This window comes from Mchenga conophoros, linkage group LG10, assembly GCF_057382185.1.
Source record: "Mchenga conophoros isolate Kocher_MC1m ecotype Shallow Benthic linkage group LG10, M_conophoros_male_GT1.1, whole genome shotgun sequence".
In the NCBI taxonomy this organism is placed as follows: Eukaryota; Metazoa; Chordata; class Actinopteri; order Cichliformes; family Cichlidae; genus Mchenga; species Mchenga conophoros.
Genome location: NC_140535.1, coordinates 14910139 through 14931253, shown reverse-complemented (window position 1 = coordinate 14931253; position 21115 = coordinate 14910139). Strand labels below are relative to the sequence as shown.

The 21115-nt window shown below is 40.3% G+C and overlaps 1 protein-coding gene across 7 annotated transcripts in view; it reads left to right on the top strand.

Moving 5' to 3' along the window:
* The first annotated feature begins 645 nt into the window (after positions 1 to 645).
* The window catches only part of LOC146565515 (glutamate receptor 3), a 78680-nt gene continuing 58210 nt past the window's right edge, over positions 646 to 21115 (top strand). For 3 of the 7 annotated variants that reach the window (XR_014894128.1, XM_085288666.1, XM_085288665.1), the window contains exons 1-3: positions 646 to 960; positions 1431 to 1589; positions 17690 to 17929. Coding sequence is in view for 6 of the 7 variants with exons in the window: in XM_085288666.1 (XP_085144792.1) it covers positions 873 to 960; positions 1431 to 1589; positions 17690 to 17929 (487 nt within the window). In the remaining variant the exon portion in view is untranslated. The remainder of the gene's footprint in view (positions 961 to 1430; positions 1590 to 17689; positions 17930 to 21115) is intronic. The other 4 variants (XM_085288664.1, XM_085288663.1, XM_085288661.1 and 1 more) reach the window with 2 other exon arrangements.

The following is a 21115-nucleotide window of genomic DNA, read 5'->3' as shown; positions in this document are numbered from 1 at the left end:
TAGCATTAGTTAGGTACCTTGGCAGCCGGTGATTAAACAGTGATAAATCAGAGCATTAGTGCCCACAGTTACTGTTCCTGCTCTCAAACACCTGCAGGGGACAGCCTCGGATTATGCTGCTATTGTGCTGGACTAATGCTGCATGCATACTCCCACACATGTGAACACAATAGGAAGGGATACCATAGATGGATAGATAGCGTGCTTATACATGGCCTGTATGCAGACACACACAGCACATGCACACATGCACAAGTCAGCAATATACTGGTGATCCATACAGACCGCATGTCAGTGTGTGCACACCTACACACACGCACACACACACCAAAGCCAGTAGACACTGCACCGCCTCACACACCAACTCTGCAGTGACGCGCGGAGGAAGACGGGAGGCCGCTCTTATTATAATTCAACGTCAGACCAAGTTTGATAAACGTCTACCCCCCACCCCAACCCCCCGACACCCCGGCTCCCCTCCCTCCCCATCTGTCTTTCCCTCCCCTCTTTCACTCTCCCTGGCCCATTTCAGTGGTCTTTATCCACAGTAGGGACCCGTAGATCCGCTTTCTCTCTCCCCCCCCCCCCCCCCTCTCTCTCCTCCACCACCACCACCTCCATCTTTGAGATAAAACACTGGCTTTAGATTTCCAGCAGCAGCAGCAGCAGCAGCAGCAGAGGGCTGGCGCTGCAGTTGCGCTGGCACAAATTCAACGTGGGTGCACACAGTGAGTGAGAGAGTGAGAGAGAAAGAGAGAGAGACCTGCCGCATCTTGTGGATTTCTTTGCGAACAAGCCCGTGTACATGGTTCTCCCTGTTTCTTTCTCTCTGTCACACACAGACCAGGAGCTGATTCCAGTTTTCGGAGAAAATGTGGCATCACACAATAGCGGCAGTCCTTTTTTTACTCAATTCTTTGGGGCACTCGCTGGCAGGCTTTCCAAACCAAATCAACATCGGTAAGTTCAATGGGATGCACTGACTACATATTCATTTTAAAAACATTTACCACAGTCTAAAATAGGACACCACTCTTTAAGTCTCAATTAGTCACTGCTTGAGGTTTTATTTTTGTTGTTGTTGTTTGTTTGTTTTTTGCTTAATTCGTTGCCAACTTCACTTCTTACCAACCCAAACTGGGATTTTGCGCGTCTTTGTGGGCGGTTTGTTAAAAAAATGAATTTATATAATTTTGTCAAAATGAGAATTATGGCGCATTATTTAGTGTGACAATGTATTACACATTTTTTTCTTGTTTTTTTTTTCTTCCATTGAAATTAACTTACGTACGAGCCTCTGATATAATGCGATCACGCAGTCAGCCTGCCGTCCTTTTTAGTGGGATTCGAGATAGAGCAAACGCAGGGTTATGCATGCTGGGGATGGACTAATTAAAGCGCTGTCTTATGTGACATTTTGTTTCCCGTAGGCGGACTGTTCATGCGCTCCACAGTGCAGGAACACAGCGCCTTCAGGTTTGCTGTCCAGCTGTATAACACCAACCAGAATGTGACAGAGAAACCCTTCCACCTCAATTACAATGTTGACAACCTGGAGTCCTCCAACAGTTTCTCCGTCACACATGCCTGTGAGTAGTTCTGCACTGTACCACTGCCTTTCTCTGCACAAGAACAATAAGAAACATTCCTGTTTTAGTACTATTTTTTTTCTCAGGTTGGAATAAAAAGTGCTGCAAGTTCAAGGCTAAAAAAACCAAAACACGCAAACAGTCAAACACATGCGGAGTACATCAAATCATTTTTGCTCTAATAGTCTCGTTGATAGGCCATTCCAAAAAAAGGACACAGATGTTTATGAGCTGGAAATGGCGTATGAATAAACACAGACACCTGCCAAATGTCTGGCTTAATACTCAAACTCCTCAGTCATAGCATCCAAAATTCACCAGCTGGATTATGGAGCTTGATGGCCCGTAATTAGCCAAACGGATTTTTTTTAATTTAGTCATTCCAGAGAAGCTGATGAGCAGAACTTGGATGAATGTGCTCAAAAGTGCACAGGAAACCCCCCCCCAAAAAACACTGCCACCGTGTTTGTTGGAGTATAGGATGAAAATTAAAATGTTGTGACTGTAAAACAAAAAGTTGTGGAATCAGACAAATAGAATTGAAAACACAAAAAAGATGAGATGTATTTACAAAGGTGAATAAGGAGACATCACTTTACAGGAGTTTAACAATGTTGACACATTCTCTGTTTATCCATGTGCAGGTATACCCCTTTGCAAACTCACCCATCCCACCCCATTAATGTTCAGGGGAGTTTGAATGTCACTTGTCCTTTTATAGCGGCTTTAAATATCACATTAGTGTGTACTAGCTTTATAGTGCTGCAGACTCTTCTATCTTCTCTAAATAGCCCACAGTATCAGCTATAACATTTGCTAATCCATGTAGTCATCTCTGCAAACATGATGCACTCAATAGTAAGCTGCAAAGTGTAAGAATGTCTCATATTTGGTCTACCAGTCCCTCAACTGCCATGTAGGGCACCGAGTTCTGTCTGGAGAATTAATTTGTTATCTTTTGTCTCACCAACTTTGCTTCACACATCACGGTTGAGGATCAGCTGCAGCTCTCCAAACTCTGTCAGCTGCCTTAGAGATGTCTGAGGAACCTAATAAAGTGAGAGTAGAGCTTAAAAAAAGAAAAGAAAAAGAAAGGGCACGAACACAACTACGTCCCAGGCTCTCAATCATATTAAATGCTGTTGAGGTCATGTGGTTGGTGGTGAGCGTTAGCAGCTCTCACCGACGACCAGATTGGAGCAGCCTTGAGGAGAAGCTGCAGGCGGATGCAGGTTTACACACATTCACACGCTCACACCTTGACACTGCCCGGTTTGACTACAACCTTGCACTGTCAACTGCTGAGCAATTACACTGAAGCAGCTGTGGGGTCAGTGCTCAGCTCAAGGGCACTTCAGCAGTCGCTGTGGAGGAAGAGATGAATATTACACCCTCGGCTTGTCCGGATCAGGGCTAAAGCACAAACTGCAAAGAGTTTGTCCACAGCCGCAACTGACTTTGACTAAATCTGAACCCATTGTTTTTGAAAGAAGCTTAAGGCTTTTCTTAAAGGATAAGAAGAAGAAGAAAGCTGATAATCAGGAGGATTAATTTCAGCCAGATAAGCTGATGCAAGCTTAGCTCAGTACTCTCTTGTTGAAAAAAGACCAGTTAGCAGCTCATTATGCAGACCAGCCAGGCCAGTTTGTGACTAAGGAATTTGCTTGAAAATGCACCAAACTACACAATTCTTATTATAGTAGTCTGGATTGCATAATGCCCCGCTTGCCTGGCAGGTGTCGATGTAGCAAATGAATGTGATGATTATGATTTGACACATTTCTATTTTGGCAAGAATTACACATTAGTCATAGCTGTGCTTTCCTACAGAAAGCCTTGTCAATTTTGATAATATTAGCAAGTGCTGATATGACTGAGATTTTAAATCTGCTCATTTCTTGTGATCCTTGAGACCGTCTACATAGTTCCCTCTTTAAATAAAACAATTGAAAGATAAAAAGGAACAGAGCAATTACTTTTTGCTTTCATCACTTGTTGTGTTTGCTTTGATTCTGAGTGGTTAAAAAAAAGCAGGACAACACTAGAGACCTCCATCTAGGTCAGTCTGTAACAACCATCGCAAATTCCTAATGGCAAATGTCTCTGTTATTGGCAGTGTGGATCAATAGGTGGAAATCCGTAGTCCAGCAATAGTGTGTGTGCCTGTTTGCTATCCAGTATGGAAAAATCAATTCTCACCAAGCGCTCTTTTTCCTTGTTTTTACCCTCCTCGCTAATATATGACTGATTTTCCAACTGTCCCGAATCGCACATTTGCTGCTTACATTGCAGATATGAAAGTTAACAAACAACAAAACTTGTAAACATCCAATGATCGATTGCAGCAAACAATTTCCAGCCATTGCAACTTGACTGAATTGATTCCAACAAAGAGAACCTCACTGTGCTGTTGTGTTTATTATCTCACCCAATTTGTGGCTGGAGTGAAGCTGCAGGATGTATTGATGTGACACCTTGCCGCAGGCCAGGACTGATTGTGTGCATAAATGCAGAAATGGGAAGGTTATATCCATTAAGACTGAGGTCAGGGCAGGGATAACAGACAGTGGAGACAGACCTGATAGCTTGGCTGGGTAATAAGAGGAGAGTTAAGCTAAATGAGTGTGGGGATTATACTTTCTGCATGTGGTGACAGGCAAGCATTTATTTAACGTTTAATCAATTGAAGTGTTTAGCCTTTCCCTAACTCGCAGTAATTAACACGAGTGTTAAATGCGTGTGAATGAAGAGACATTTCTGAGTGATCCGTAAAAAGCGCATTTTGTGCTTCTGCACCAACAGCATACATTTTTAAGACTGCATTGTTAAAAAAAACTTTGATTAAGCTGTCAATATTTCACTGTATTTCTTATTAGGAGTGTTTATTGTGGCTAGTTATCCTTCCTCTGCTATGACTCAACCAGTGTGATGCTGCTCAGACAGAGGCTAATGTAAGAGCACTTCAGTGTGTAGGCAATGTACAGTTCCACTAATGCGCCACAGACCAGTTCATGCAGCCAGATCTCCTCCTCCTCCTGCTCTTCTTTTTCTTCTGCATTGTTGATGCTGCAGTGAATACTTTGACTCACCAAATCCAAATTGGGATATTTTACTTTTGTAAACTGGTATTAACAATAAGCGTGATATTTAAAGAGCTAAATATTGATGTTGGGTTAATAATGCACACATAATATTGTATATGTCTCTGTAATTGCTCTCATTTCTCATTGACATGTTAAATCGAATTAATTTGCTAAATGTGAGTAATGACATTATAATCATTTCTTTTCAAATTTCATACAGATGTCGTGATAATATTGTTATCTTGAATTGTGTCTTAGATGTTTTTCCTTCCTACTGTGGCCAAGTGCTTGCTCACGGGGTGTCATCTGATTGTTGGGGCTTTCTCAGTATTATTGTAGGGTCATTACCTTACAATAGAAACTGCCTTGAGGCGACTGCTGTTGTAATGCGACACCATACAAATAAAACTGATTAGGACTGAGAATTAGAATTCTTTTAGCCACATTAATCATGTAGGGAAATACCATTAGTATTGTTTCAATGTCTCAAGTGCATGTTTATTCATAAAATGCCTTAAAATGTTCACTTGTTTCTTTTTAGTTAACATGTTTGATTTTAAAATGTTTTTAAATAACATTTCAAGCACCAATGTTGCTATTTTTTACCCTGTCTACTTATGTAGATTATGCACTCTAACTTGATTGTTAAGGCAGGATCTATTTTTGAAACAAGTCAGACTTTGATCTACTTTCCAATTTAGAAGGCTATACCAGGAAGAGAACGTCAAATCACAGCAAACCTTATTCATTTATAGTAATGACTGTTTTAGTTTAATTGAATTCAGCTTTTATATATTGTTTTATAGTAACTAGTAATCCATCCCTTATTTATTCCACTACTTGTTCCAACACACTCTGCACTCTCGCACTATAAATGTGCTGCACATGTTGTCAGTTTGGTCTGCTGTCTACTTTGTTCACTGATAGCAAAGAAACAGCCAGGCCAGTGTGTGTTCAAATACTTTGACAATAAAGCTGATTTTGATTCCTTATTTACATGACACCAAATCACAAGTCACTGCTTTATATAGTAATCCAACGATAGCCTGTGAGCAAGCACTTAGTGACAGCAGGAAAGAAGGACTCCCTCTAACAGGAAACAAACCTCAGCAGAACCAGGCTCAGGGAAGGGCTGTGACTGGTCAGTGGTAAGGGGAAAAATAAGAGAAAGAGGAGATCACAGTGAGACTGGACATGGGCATTTGGCATAGTTTTATTAGTCTATGTAACTGGGAGGAAAATATTTATATTGTTCTTTCTCTTTACTCAAAAACATCTTTAGAGTTTGAGCTCCATCAGGCTGTTTTTGTACCTGTGAAAGTACTTAATGGCTACATGCGGTTTGGTAAGATAAACATATTCAGATGATACTGTAGTGGGCGTCAGTAGCTCAGGAGGTAGAGCAGGCCATCTACTAATCAGAAGACTGGTGGTTTAATCCATGGCTACTCCAGTCTGCATGCCAAGTATCCTCAGGCAAATAATAAATATTATAAAGTTTGTATCTGTCTTGTTTGAAACTTGTATGAAAAGCATACAAGAGTGAAAACAGATATAAGATCCCTTGAAAAATTATATAATGAAACTTGTATGTTTTGGATACTTACTAAAACAATATATGAAAGTAATGAGAAAGTGGCCACTTTCATGTGTAAATCATATAAGTTTTTACTATTTCTTTTCCATATGGGAAGATACTAGCCCCAAGTTGCTCTCCAATGCATCCGTTGGAGTGTGAAAGTTAGATAGAATGCACTTAAGCATATAAAAAGTGCTTGGGTGAATGAGGGATGTTGTATAAAGTGTGTAGAAAAGAATCAGTCCACCTTAAATTCCCATTTACTATATAGTGCAGTTCATTTGAAATTTATATCCAAGTGTTTACTTGGAACGTTTCGCGACATTAAAAGCTGTTATTTAAAACATAGTAAAATGTATTAAATTGGCTTCATCTGTACCTGTAGAGACCTTGTATTTTCTTATACAGGATGAGGAGGGAGAGCAGGGGAGGAACAACAGCACACAACTTCTAGTGTTTATTTCGAATAGAAAGGATCACCTGGTGTGAAAGTCACCTTGTTCTAAGTTGGGTATGTGTTCTGAATGTTTATAATAGTAGGAGCTCTGCAATACAAGGGATAATTCACAGATGTGGGATCTATGCTTGTTTGACTTCTTTCCTGAAGTTTAAAGTTTGATGAAAAGATCAGTACTATTTTCATGTTTGTAGAGTAAAGCTTTGAGCTTGAGCTTAGCACGAACATTGTATATATATCTTGCTTTATTAATTCATAAAAAAAGTAAAAACAACACATTATGTGTTTTTTTTTTCTTGGCTAGACATGGAAACTTTCTGTAGATTTGTTATGTCCATGGAGCTGCAAGGCTACAAATGAAAACATATTTCAGTTTGGATCACTATAGGCAAAAGAAGATTGATATTTCTAAACACAGTTATTTATACTGGAACTGGGCAGGCATTGGTGACGACAGCTATGAGATTTAGTAAGTCAGAGAAAACAGAAATGGAGGAGCTGGGGTGGAGGTGGGTTGCAAAGCAGCTTGCAGACGTGGAACAATTGTGGGCAGATGGAAGCACCCGAATCGCCCTGCACTGGGTGTGCAGGGCAGTGCAGCATGCAGTGTGGTAATACATCATATGAAGGGGAATGAGCCTGACTCTTCAGCTTGTCTGATCTGATGCCATATTTGATTAATTAATTATTGAGCAGCATACATGCTACCCGTGCTAAACCGAGCACAGCTAGCTGTGCCCCCCCGCTTCCAATCTTTGTGTAGCTGAAGTTATCAGAGCATTATATGTTTTAAACATTTGGCACAAATCTTTTCTTTTCTTTTTTTAAGTTACTATAGCAAAACAAACGTGCTGCAATGTGAGCAAGCAATACAAAACAATCTTCATCATAACTCTGAGAACTCATTTAAACAGACAAGTCATGGATGATGCACGAGCATCAGAGACAGGGTTGTCAAATCATTTGGCCCGAGGGTGAGCGTGCTTCATGATAGTTACTATGTTAAGCCATACTCTGCATAGATATAATTAATGTTTATAGAAACAGGTTTTGTTTTTGTTTTTTTAAATATAGCAGTGAGGTCACTGATCCTCTGAGGACAAAGCATTCCACTCTTGGCTTCAAAGCTTCATTGTGAAATTCTGAATTCAATTATTAAAACTTCACCATGAAAAACACACTCACCACATTTGCTTACATATTTGGCCAGTCAGATGTTTGTGTGTGAAAGCTTTAAATGGAATCTCTCGGTTTGGGAGCCCTTGAACAAAAAAGAGACACTTAGCCAAAAGCATGTCCTTTTATCACGATGCACTGATAAAAATATCTGAGTTACTGCTACTGCAGCCAGAGTCCTGTCAGTTTGGATGACCTGTGCCAAGTTGACAAGTACTCATCGTCAGATTTGTCATGGCATTTTCATGCCATTTATAATGTCTTTAGGAAGATTTTATCTAACTAAAGAGGCATTTCAGGTGCATACAATATGGTTTTCTAAGCACTTTCACTCACATGAATAGTTTAAATCTTAGTTTAATAAGAGCTTTCAGGGTCCTTTGCTGTGGGGCAAGACATGAGTCATGGTCCATCATGCAGCACAAATGCATTAGGTTTCTATTGAACGAGGGAGTGCTAATGCTAAATAACTACAATAGAGGCATTTAAATATCAGTAGACTGAATGCATACCTGCCAATCATTTGAAAAGAGCAATAAGTATTCAGCCGAATGAGCTCGGCACGATCGTAAGAAATAATCTTATTTGTTGTTTTGCTCAAACTTAGTCAGTCGACCGTGGCCGGTCATAATGCTGCGAAATGGCAGAACAGTGCCGGATAGCTCTGGGGGCAAGCCACTGGAGATGTGCAGTTAGTCTTTCATCCTGTGCATCAGAATGTGCTTACATGTCAGCGCTGTAACACAGCGACGGTGATCACTACTGACAAGCTACAGTGACGCTGCAGCAGTTTGTTGCAGCCTTACACAACGTCCTTCAGCATGGCTACCTCTGAAATCTCTGCCGTTATTCGTTAAATGTTACCTGAAATTATTCAAGGACAACAAGCTGTGCGCGTCACAGAATAATGCACAAGAAAACCAAAGATGCCAGCGGGGCAGTGAATAATTTAGAGAAGCTGCTTTCATGAATTTGTTTAGTTGTATGAGCGTTCAGTCTTGAAGGTAAAGAGGGGAAAAAAATCATATCTTTTCTCCAGTGTTTCTGTGTTTTTTAAACAAGAAAGAATTTGCGGCCCATTTGTTTTCTATTTATATTTGATAGATGAGCCTATTCTCAGTGCTTTCTATTGTGAAACATTTTTCACCTGATATTTCACAATACATTAGTTAGAGCTTGTAAATTGTGCATTTATAACTTCTTCACTCTACTTTTTTAAAACTGAGTATATTGCATTACTCTGTCTATTATAACTATGGTCTTTGGTGTTTTTGCATCATTTGCAAAGGATGTGGAGGTGAAATACATTCAAGTATGTTCACATAATACTCCAGTAGCCACAATCCGTGTGTGTTTATTGCTGCTGCAAATTTCTTTCTGTCATGGTTTAGCATGTGGGCAATCTCCAGTTTTATTTCTCAGATTAGAGCTAATCCAACGAGTGTTGCCTGGCTCTTTGTGTATAATGAATACCTGCAGGGGGCTAACCCACTGGAAGAAAATGTGTGCCTTTATAAAGCTGTAATCTGTAGAAAAGAGGGAATTCCAGCCAACATTCAACAACACTGCCGGAGGAGAAACACCTACTCAGCCTTCAGTCTCTATCATGCCCTGTGCTTTCTCTGTGGTTGGTCAGCTGAGACAAATTGTGCAACAATGCAGACTGTAATGTGGATAAAAATATGATAAGCTTAAATGTCATAACATGGGAATCATTTAAAATGTGCACGCTGTGAATTCAGCCCGACTTTCTTCATTATCAAACATTTACAATGATGTTTGGGGTTTTTTTAGGTCAAAGTAAACTAGCAGGTCTACACAGTTTAAACAGTAAGAGTGCAGATTAGATCCTGCAAAGAGAGTTGTTATTAGAAAATATAACAAGCACAATGTTTGAATTATTTTTTAATATACTTACTGCAAAAAAGTTGTTTTTAAGCACGTGGAGAGCATAAATTGCTGCTAATAACTGACATGCTAATGGCCTTGTGAGACCGTTGAGCTAAACGCTAACACCAGCATGCTACATACCCACAGTGACAATGTGGAAATGGAGTAGGTGAAATGTTTTCCACATTCAGTGATCATCTAGTAACCAGTGAGCGCTTGCTTTAGGTTTTTGGCAGCTGCTGTGAAATCGACTGCTAAAGCCCCAATCGCAGAGGCCTACAGATCAGTCAGTGACCCCTGGCAACCACTAATCGAGAGAGAAAATAGAGTATTCGTCAGACAGCTAGAGAGTGGTTGCTGGCAGCTGTTAAGCTAAAATTGATAACAACGACATATACCAGTAGTTTGCATAGATAAGAGGTAAAGATAAACCTTTATTAGTCCCACACGTGGGAAATTTGTTGTGTCACAGCAGAAAGTGGACAGTGCAAAGTTACAGGAGCAAAAATTAAGAAAACAATGGAATAGGATAAGATAAAAAAGAATAACATACTATATACAATAGAATAAAATACTAAATTACACTTAGTGTTATTGCACATGTGCGGATGTGTGTGTTTGGTCAGCTACGAAGTCTTTGTTGTGGAGTCTGACTGCAGTAGGAAGGAAAGACCTGCGGAATCTCTCCGTCCCACATCGTGGGTGCCGCAGCCACTGAAGGAGCTGCTCAGTGCTGTCAGAGTCTCCTGCATGAGGTGGGAGATATTGTCCAACAGGGATGACAGCTTAGCCACTATTCTCCTGTCACTCACCACCTCTACTGGGTCCACAGCATCGAAGATATCAAAGACCTGGACCTGTCTGCAAACATTTGCAAACTACTCGCCAAATGGTAGCGCAACTGTGAAAAGTGCAATGCAGCCTAAAAATGGGGACGCTGTCGCTTGCAATAGTACAAGGTGCTGATTTAGTTTAAAGGTGAATGCTCACTGTTTCCATTTTGTGTCTCAGGCTCAGTTTGTGTTGCAGTTTCACCGCAGCTCGGCGTGTGAATGGGAAGTATTTGTACACAAGTTGGTGTCTACCGTGCAAACCCTGGGTTAACAATCCAAGATGACGACAGTGAATCTTTAAAACTTTTGATCTATACTGTAACTGTTGTGTATTTTAGACTTGTTAAATAAGCCATTCACACAGCACTGACAGGCTCTGTCCATGGACATGCTGCAGCGGTGTTTTTAACCACAAAAAAACAAGTATTTAATGTTTCGCTAGTGATGCATGAATGGCTCAAACTCGCTAAGAAGCAAAACATCGTGTTTTTCCTTGCTTATCTGACTTTATTACTGAAACACACTCAACTCGAGAGTGATGTCACTCTGACGTCCGAGATATCTGGAGCATGGCCTGTGTGCCCAAGGCCTTATCTTTTCATTTTTTAAATTGTAACATTTGCTAATTAGCACTGAGCTAAAGTATAACTGTCGCCAATAGATATTTGACCATAAGATGTTGGGGAAATTAACAATGACCAATGGTGATGAAACTTAGTGATCAAGTGATAACTTAGTTTCATCATGAGATGAGGTAGTTTGTAGCAAATTAATCATTATAGATTATTTATTTTTGATACAATAAATAACTCCATGAAATTGAAGATGCCATTATCGGCTTTAATAATGAAGTCATGAAGTTTGATTTGCTACTTTATTTTTTTAGTTCCTTCTATTTATTTACTTTCCATTTCATTCTTCATTTATTTCTTTGCTTGTTTATCTTCTTTAATTTTCCATTTGATTTGTGAATATATTCTTTACTTAATGCATTTTTTCTGTACTTATGTTCATCATATCTTTTATAGACACAAAGGAGAAAACACAGTGAAATTAAATAATAAGCGATAAGTCTCAGTTGTAGTGAGATGTTGAGTGAGCCATGACAGTTTGTGAAATGCAGTCACCTCTCCTTTTCCTGCTTAGAGGAAAAGCCAGAGGACAAGCAAAGCCAATAGGACAGTCTGACTATAACTATAAATGTTTTTCATGACCATCTGTGAGCTACAGGATCAAAGTGCCGGGTGACTAACTTTCAGAAAGACATCATAGGCTTAGACACAATTATACTGAATTGTCATTAATAGAAATTCTCTTTAATTTTGCTGCCCTACTGTGTTGACAGAAAAGTGTTCTGACACAAACCTGCTGTTATTCAGGTGGAAATGCGATCCTAAAAGTGTAACTGCAAGTCTGTCTGCAACCCTCGCCTTTCATTTTCATACATAAAAGTCAAAACTGGATTGCAGGATTGGGCTTTCTGCTGTGCCCTTCACTATAACCTACATGCTCTAACAAAAATGCTTGAAGGATCAAGCTGTCCAAATAAAAAAAGAAAACAAAATCTTTTGATTTGCAGCATCCTGAAAGGTCAAATAACCATAATGGCTTTATAAAGGATAGCGCCACAAATCTAATCAAACATTCCTATTTTGTGCTTTAAAAGCAGACAGCTGTGGTTATGCAGTACGTGCTTACTGTTCTATAAAGGACTTCCAGTTTCTTGTAGCATTTGTGCCTTATGACCTTAAACATCTGTTGTCAGACTTGGCCTTTTATTTGACATGCTTCCACTTATGCTTCCAAACCTAGGCTGCTTTATTCCTTCCACTAGTACTGAGGAAAACTGAATTGCAGACTTTTCACATCTTGCCGTTGAAGCGTCTAAAAATAGAGTTCTTTTTTTGAGCCTGTGCACAACAGCACATGAATTGTTAGACATGTTAGACTGGGGTATTAATTGGGAAAAAAAATATAGACTGCATTTCACACGGTTGTTGTAATTATAGGATTTTTGACATCATGTGCTGCAAAAAAATACTGTTGATGAATGTTTTCAACTCGCAGCTCAGATACAAGCATACTGAAATAAAGCATCTACAGAATATTATAATTACTCTGTATAGATAGTGATTCTACCTCTTCAGCCTCTACTGATAAGTGCATGCATAGTGGGCTTAAACCACTTTATGACCACATTAACGGCTTTTACCGGTAGTTTTGCATCATATACGTCATCAGATATAAATATTCAAGATAAATCTGTTTGCGTCCTGTCCAGCTAAAACATCCACAGATGCTGCCAGGATGCACATTACCTAGAATAACAGAAAGACATGCTAGCTATTTACTCTTCAGCTTAGCGTCCAGCTTGTTTCCATTAGGAAACAATGCATTCACTGATGCATACTGCTAACAAAACAAAGGGAACACTCACAATATAAAACCAAGCTTGTTAAACTTCAGGGATATCAATCTATCCAGTTAGGAAACATAAACCCTTGTGGGTCCATTTTACCCGCTTTGGTGCAAATGAAAGTGACAACAAGTGCACTGGAGAGGCAACAACAAGAGAACCTCCCCGCAGAAGGGAATGGTTTAGTAGGAGGTGGTCACAAACCACTGCACTCCCCTTAACCTGCCTGAGTGATTTTTCCAGTTTTGCTTTTTTTCAGTGTCCTATAAGAGGGTACCTGCAGTCGATTCAGATTACACAGGTTGTCCAACTCCTCCAGAAATGCACATCCAAACCTCTGTTACAGAAAGATCTGCTGCATCTCTCAGCGCAGTCTCAAAAACACAAAGAACATACCAGAAGATGGGGCATTGCATGAACAGAACTGGAAGGGCATCAACCCGGCAACATGACGGGTATCTGTTTCCTTGTCCCAGGGAAAACAGGAGGATCACTGGCAGAGCACTACAGCATTACCTCCAGTTGGCTACTGATGTCCATATTTTGATTAGATTTCCCTAGAAAGCCAGACATCCTTTAGTGGGAACTTTGCTCGCAGCTCATCTGGCATTTTTTCTGAGAACACAAGAACTGGCAGGAACACCACTGGCACCTCATTTTCTTTATAGGTGAAGATTTCTACTTTTCTAACATGTAGGAGGTTCAGAGGGTCTGGAGATGCTGTGGTGAACGTCATGCTGCCCTCAACATTATCCAACATGACTGGTTGGGTGGTGGTCTTTGGGCACACTCAGACCTCCAAGTGCTAGTCGAAAATATCCTAACTGCTGTTAGATACTGTGATGGAATCCTCCGACCGTTTGTCAGACCTTATGCTGGTGCAGTGGACTCTGGGTTGCTCCTGATGGAGGACAATTTCCGGCTTCATGTGAACAGTGTGTAGACAGCTCTTGAACAATGAAGATCATTGACTGTCTGTAATGTTCCTTAGAACAGAATCCAATTGAGATCCTCTGTAATGTTATGTATCAGTATAAAAGACACTGACAAATAGCACCATACGCTGCCCAGAAGCGAACTCAACTCATAATCCAAATTTGAGAAGGGATCCCCTAAGACACCATCAACTGTCTCATCAGGCGTGTGCCCAGATGTTATCTGGAACGCACACAGACTCAGAGGTCAGCCTGTGATTTTTTTTTTTTACTTTGACTTTTGGTGTGATTTTCAATCCAGCTCTCAAAGTAATGATGTTCATGGTTTCAAGCCCTTGATGATCTTCTGGCATTTCCTGTTACACCACCTGAGTTGGTGAATATGTTCAGTGTTTCTAGTTTCTCTTTGACCCTGTCCTTTACAAGCTGGCACAGCTGCATGTTGTATTTTGTTCACTGGCTTCTTCATTTAGTGAACATGTGACCCTGTGTCAGCGCAGAACAGGTATCCCCATGTGGCATAAACCAATGTGACTTCCCTCACGTCCTTGTGTAAAACAATCTGAAGCCCTCCTGCTTTCCTCTGCTCTTGCAGACGCAGCTCTTTGGCAGTGGAAAAATAACTTCCTGCCAGGCAGAAGTAAACACATTAAGAGGTTATTTAATATTGTCACAAAAAATAAAACTGTTGTCCTGACTTTGTTCACATGCAGCACCCAATCCTCTCAAACCTCACAGCTCTGAACAGTGAAGCTCAACTCCTCATCGCAGCACGAGTTATCCACTGTTTATTTCTTCATTCTTACTGTGTTATGCGCATAAAGTTCAATTTCCTTAATGCGTCTGCTGTTCGCTTCTCAGGCGAGGACAGCAGCTCACCTCTATTTCCATTCTGAGATAGAGCTATAAGAATCCAGTTTAAAGGCTCAGATCTGCTGTGCACATACAGGTTCATCCCACCAACAGCAATTTTGATGATGGACTCAGACTAAAAAAAAAGAAAAAGAGAAGACATGTGACGGTGTTGGTGTTACTGGAGCTGCTGTGTGTACCTCTTAAGCTTGAAAAGGTGAAGAGAATTAGAGGGTGAGGGGTAAAAGAGAGAGAGGCAGCAGTGAGAGACAGATGTGGGTGTTTGTTAGGTGATGAATAAGATGAGAGTCGACAAAGGGTGAAGAGAGCTGAATTTCTCCAGCTGGATATTAATCATGGATGGAAGGCCTGTGTTAGTATTCTGAACAGAAACGCACAGAGCAGTAAAATAGCTTCACTTCACCACTGTAATAAAGTCAATGATGCGTAACTTCATTTCTGACCGTGATCAGGGGAATTTACTGTAGTTGGCTGGTGTTTACAGCTTCATGAGCCCAAATATATGATTTCATTAGTCCTTTGGGAGAACAGACTGTCCGTTTAACCTTGACAATCAAAAGATAATGCAGTCATTTTGCCAATAGGATCGGATGATTTTCGATGAGCTGAGGGGGGTTTATTTATGGCAGTGTGCTATTTTGCATGAATAACACGAGCTGGATGTTGCTGTGAATCTGTAATTTGAGGTGAAGCATGCTGATTTTAAAAGGAATCGATCTTTTCTGACATTTTTTCTGGCTTTTTTTTGCTTAAATGTTTGAGTGCAGCAGCCCCTTGATTATATAACAGGTGCACTGTGGCCATCCAAGACGCACACAGGCTGATCTGATGATAAAATGAGAGAGGGAGAGATGACTGAACCGAATCATCAACTATGTGTGGGTGACGGAATGGCTGTCTTAATGGAAAAGTCAAACGAACAGAAGCAAATGGTGAAAACATCCAGCAAATAACACATGAAATCACAGATCTGTGAAATTATTTTACTCTGACTGCAATCATAAAAACTTAAAACTTAAAAACTCTTTTTTTTATTTGACCAATCATTTCTAGACTTTAACTCCTAGTTTAGACTATATGTAGTTTTTCAACATTCCCTCAAAATCCACTCACACATAAAAGTAACAATGGTAGAAAAGTACACGTGTAAAATTGTTTTATGAAGCTTTTGACTTTATATGCATTTATATTTGCTTCTGCATGTGCTGCATTTCTTGGTGCATTAAGCAGAGCATACAGTCTAAGGTCATGCATGCGCATTCTCGTGTGCCCGACAACGTAAACAGGACTTTCTCATGAGTAAAACACTACTGAAGGATAAAAACGCCCGTTTTCCATCAGTGATTCGTGAGTCACGATGATTTAATGCATGAATTAATGCAATGTGCATCCTGAATCCTGATGAGTGGAATAGGCCACCAGCTGTTTCTTTGCAATAAATTATGCTTAATTTCAGAAGAAGCACAAATTATTTTTTATTTATACAATTTGCTAATGAGATTTGCTATTATTTATATTTTGTTATGATTTCTTGAGCCTGTGCCGTGCATGTGTGTAATCAAAGTAATCAAAGTTTCTATCAATAAATCAAATGCTTCTTGTTGGTTGAAAACATGCACTAAACACTTCCTCATCTAAACCAATCAGATTGTGTGTGCCCACGTATAACCATCTTACGTGACCTCTGTTGCAGAGGTTGTTGCTATATATGGTTGTTGGCCTTGTCCACAGGCATATTTTAGATGGGAGCTGGACCTCAAGATATGCATGTGTATTTAAGCATTTGACAGTGAAATCTGACTAGTGGAAGTCTGCTGTGGGGCAGAGCAAGCTGCCCAGTAAGAACAGATAGGGTGCTCACTGGGAGGGAGGCCTTAAAGAGACAGACAGAGGCTGAATGCAGGGGTTGACAGGGAAATATGCACAGTCGGTTTCCTTTAGATGTCTTGTTTTTGATGCAAATTACTGAACAATATGTATGTGACTTGATTTTCTATTTAAAGAATAACCTCTTTGTTCCTTCATTTTGTACAGAAACTCAAAATGAAATAAGAGAAATTTACACTTTATTGATAATACTCTATTCTGTAACTGTAATGCTAAAATCCAAACATTTCTAGCCTCATTTAATACTTATTAGTGTTTCTGTGCGGCTTCACTGAGCAGCGTTGTGACCTGTGTGGAGCAGAGGGTCAGAAATATCAGAGCAGGTCTGCTGCACTGACCAACATTTCCTTCAGTCATTACTAATATTAGGATGGCTGTCATGCCTCTGATTTAATCCTCCTTGGTGGCACTGAACCAGTTTATTATACACAAATAAAATGAAATACTTAACACCTTGTAAGTGTGTTTAGTGTTTGTGGCCGCGGCTCATTTCCATAGGCCCACAGATGGCAACAGATAGGCCTTGTTGTAAATCTTTTATACAGCGGCAGCACAGCCCAGCGCTCGAACATTTGGATGCTCATGTGTCAGGATATTTGTCCATTAAGAGCTGTGGCCAGTGCACTGACTTCCCCATTATTTCTAGTTGATTACCCAAGCAGTTGCATTTACAGCAAGGATAAGTGAAGGGCACCAGGCAGCAGAGCATTGCCATAGGGAGCAGGCATCCCGCGTGAGGCCCATTTATTCAGATAGCCGCTGCTTCACTTGCAAGATTAACAGCATAAAGAATTCCCTCTCATCTCAACCTTACATTGAATTTTTTTTTTTATTTCTGCACAGGGACTCAGCAGCTTTAACTTTCAGTATGTCACAGCGATTATTGACATCTCTTCTGAAATTAGGAGGAACTTGGCATAAATCTTTGTTTGAGTCCATGACCTGAACCTGTTCTTTGTCCTTTGCACTAGTCTGCTCCCAGTTCTCCCGAGGAGTTTACGCCATCTTCGGCTTCTACGATAGGAAGTCCATGAACACGCTGACCTCCTTCTGCGGGGCACTGCACACCTCCTTCATTACTCCCAGCTTTCCCATCGACGCCGACGTGCAGTTTGTCATCCAGATGAGGCCCAGTTTGCGAGGAGCTGTTCTCAGCCTGCTGGACCATTACAAGTGGGAGAAGTTCGTCTACCTTTACGACACTGACAGAGGTGAGAGCGGTTATGGTCGGGAAAGCATGCTTGTGTACACCTTTGCAAATGCCACAAGCTTCAGCAACGTTTAGGAGTAGAACGTCTCACTGCAGGAGAAAGTGGATTAAGTTGTCGCCATCCCTGCTCAGGCAAACACGTTATTATACAGGCTATAAGATTTGTCTTTAATATGTAAATCCCTTATCCCCAATCCTCATTCTAAGTGGTTTGATACATTTTAATCTTTGTCAGTAATGATCTCAAATTGCTTCAGTGTGCGGCTGAATCCTGCTCACAGAGGCGCTCAATAGTTTCTTGCTTCCGAGAAATGAGTCATTCACAGGTGCTGCTGATTCTGCTGCAGTACTATGACTGCAGCCGCCCGAGTCTCTAATCCTAGGCACTCGCTGATTATCATTTAGCTCTAATTGGATTATTTAAAGACGGAGCACAACACCCTCCAACTTCTGCATGTGTTTTATGCCCTCTCGCTCCCCTCATGTGGGCCAACTATTTGCAGACTTGGGTCCCCCGAGAGGTAGCATGCAGTCACAATCTGTCTGTACAAACTGGACCATAAACTGATCGCAGACTTGCTGTCACAGTAAAGCTACAGAGCACAGTGTCAAGTCAAACGTATTTTCAAATCGTCCGTTGCAAATAAATTAGAAGATGCAAGAGATGCCGTTTTCCGGCTTCAGTGTCTGCTCTTAAATGTGCCAAACTGTTCAAGAGCTGTGCATCCAAGTATTTTTAAACTGACACAGAGAATTTCTAGGACAGGAGTGCACTCCTTTTTCGCTTCCCCCTGCCTCACGTTTATATATTTCCAGCTCAGGTGTCTGATCCACCGCTCGGTGATGAATCTGATCGCAGAAGCTGATGGTTGTCCAATCATCAGCTTCTGCGACGATTGTGGATGAGAAAAAAGTGATTAATGAGTTTGTAACCTCTCCATGGCAAAATCAACCTTCTCAGAACTGTATCCCAATTTGGCCTTTAGAGCTCCGCTTGACTTTGTTGGCCTCTTTCACCTGCTGTGCTGAGGCTGATGGGCCACCATCTGTAATACTTTGCTCATTTCCACAGCACCACACAGTGTAAACACTACAGTTTAGGATGGATTTCCACAAGCTGCACAGCTTGTGTTTGTTGAGAGACTAGTTAGCCATCCTATTTTGGCTCAAGGTCCCATCCTGCTCTTCCCATCAAGGCTGTGGAGCAATATAGCCACCACTCATCCAAATGTCACTTTAATCTTCATTATAAAAAGAGGGCCTCTATTTAGGGCCCTAAGAGGGATTGGCAGGGGGCACTCAAGAGATGCTTGTGTGAATAGCTTTGGATGGTTTGTGGGGCAATATGACAGTAATATGCTGCAGAGGCATTTTACAGTGATATATGTTATGTCTGTTAACAAGACACAGCCTTTTATTAGAGCAAAAGCAAAGGCATCTTAGGGGCAGCTATAAATGGGGAATGTCTTTTAAATTAGATTTTCCCCACAGCTCAGATCAAGCACTTTATTTAATCACTTTAAGCATAATTATGAAGAAATACAAGACATTTTTTCACACAGTTTCTCCCCACCTGGAATTTTTGTACTTATTGGACAACCACCATAAATAACGGTGAATATAAGAGTTGTATGGACAAATGTAAGACAGTTGGATGTATGTTGGCAACTATTTGTTTTCTAAGAGATCATGTTTTTCTGCCTTTTTGGTTCTTTAAAAAGCGACTGTAGTACTCACCAGCCTCAAATTAATTACATTTATGCTTCTGGACCCACATGCAGAAATAATATAGCAACATGATGTATATGAAGTTAGTAGGTTTCACCTTAAAACAGATCAAGCATATCTTGCACACATAGAATTTTATGTCCTTGTGAAACTTTTTCATGACTGTTGCAGTGGTTGTAGAGTGGCTTGGATAAAACTAGTAGCAGACCCTAGGGTAAAGTCCTTGAACTGGCAGGATTTATATGGGGCACACCTTAACAGCCTCAAGTCAACTTACAAATTGGAGCCATTAAAACAGTGCTGGGATGTTCTATTAGCCTCTCAAAATTGTTGCTCCTGTCTATGGTAAGTGAATATTAATAATATTAATGAATGGTGTAGCCCTGCCCTGTGTATACTTGTCTGACTGTTTAAACATTTCATAATAAAAAAGCCAGCTATTTTTTTGAAAAGAAGTGTATTTGGGGTAAAATTATTAGACTTATATTCTATACACGTGACCGAATTTTAGATTTTGTTGTGTTCCTTTGTTAATTTGGTCATACAGTCTTTGCTGTCTCTTTATTACCAACTTAGCTCAACACGGGGTACCTCATCCACTCGGCTAGGCTAACTTTGGAGACCTTTGGAGGACAACCCTGCTAACTGTAATGTTCAGTCCTGTCTCCATAAACTGCTTGTGTACTATTATAATGAGTTCTTCTATGTTTGGTGAATTATGCTTATAGTTTGGTTGCTAAAGTTTTTTTTTTATTAAACTTCATGTCAGATTGATAAAGCTTCGACACCATCAGTGCAGCCTCTGTGCTAGCAAGGAAACTGTAGCTATTTTTAGCTTGATGCTATTGTTCAAATGATGAGCTGTGCAGAGAAAATTCAAGGTTTTCTCACCTGCCGAGAATTGAGTCACTCTTCACGTCTGCATGACCAGTTTCCTGTTGGGACAACTTTGAACAGGCTAAAATAAGAATGCACAAACATTTATCAGTAGCAATTATATTAAAAGAAAAAAACTTATTGTGAAACTGGCTGCAGACCCAAGGTGGTGCTGCTTTTGGTTCTTAGTCAGTCAATTTTCTCTATTTCGAACACAAATTGACATGAGTACTATTTTTGTGTGTCTACTATGCAAAAATACTTCAACAACTGACCTCCATCCTGGTCGCATAATCTCAGATTAGTAATGGGACCAAGCCTCTAGTCATGAAGACACCTTTTGCCTGCAGTCAGGATTGGGACTTCATATGTAGTGTGCAGTTGTTAGCCATTGCTACAGCTTTTCCTTCTAATCTTCTAATGCTTACTTTGTTGGTGAGTTAAGTGAGTTTTTACCCCCCCAAAAAAAAGTCATTTTGATTGAGCTAATAGATTTAATAATAATTTAAGCATTTCATACCAAAACTAGTCTTTCTTGATCAACTTGATTATCGAATGCAAAAAGAGCATACATTTGTTAAAA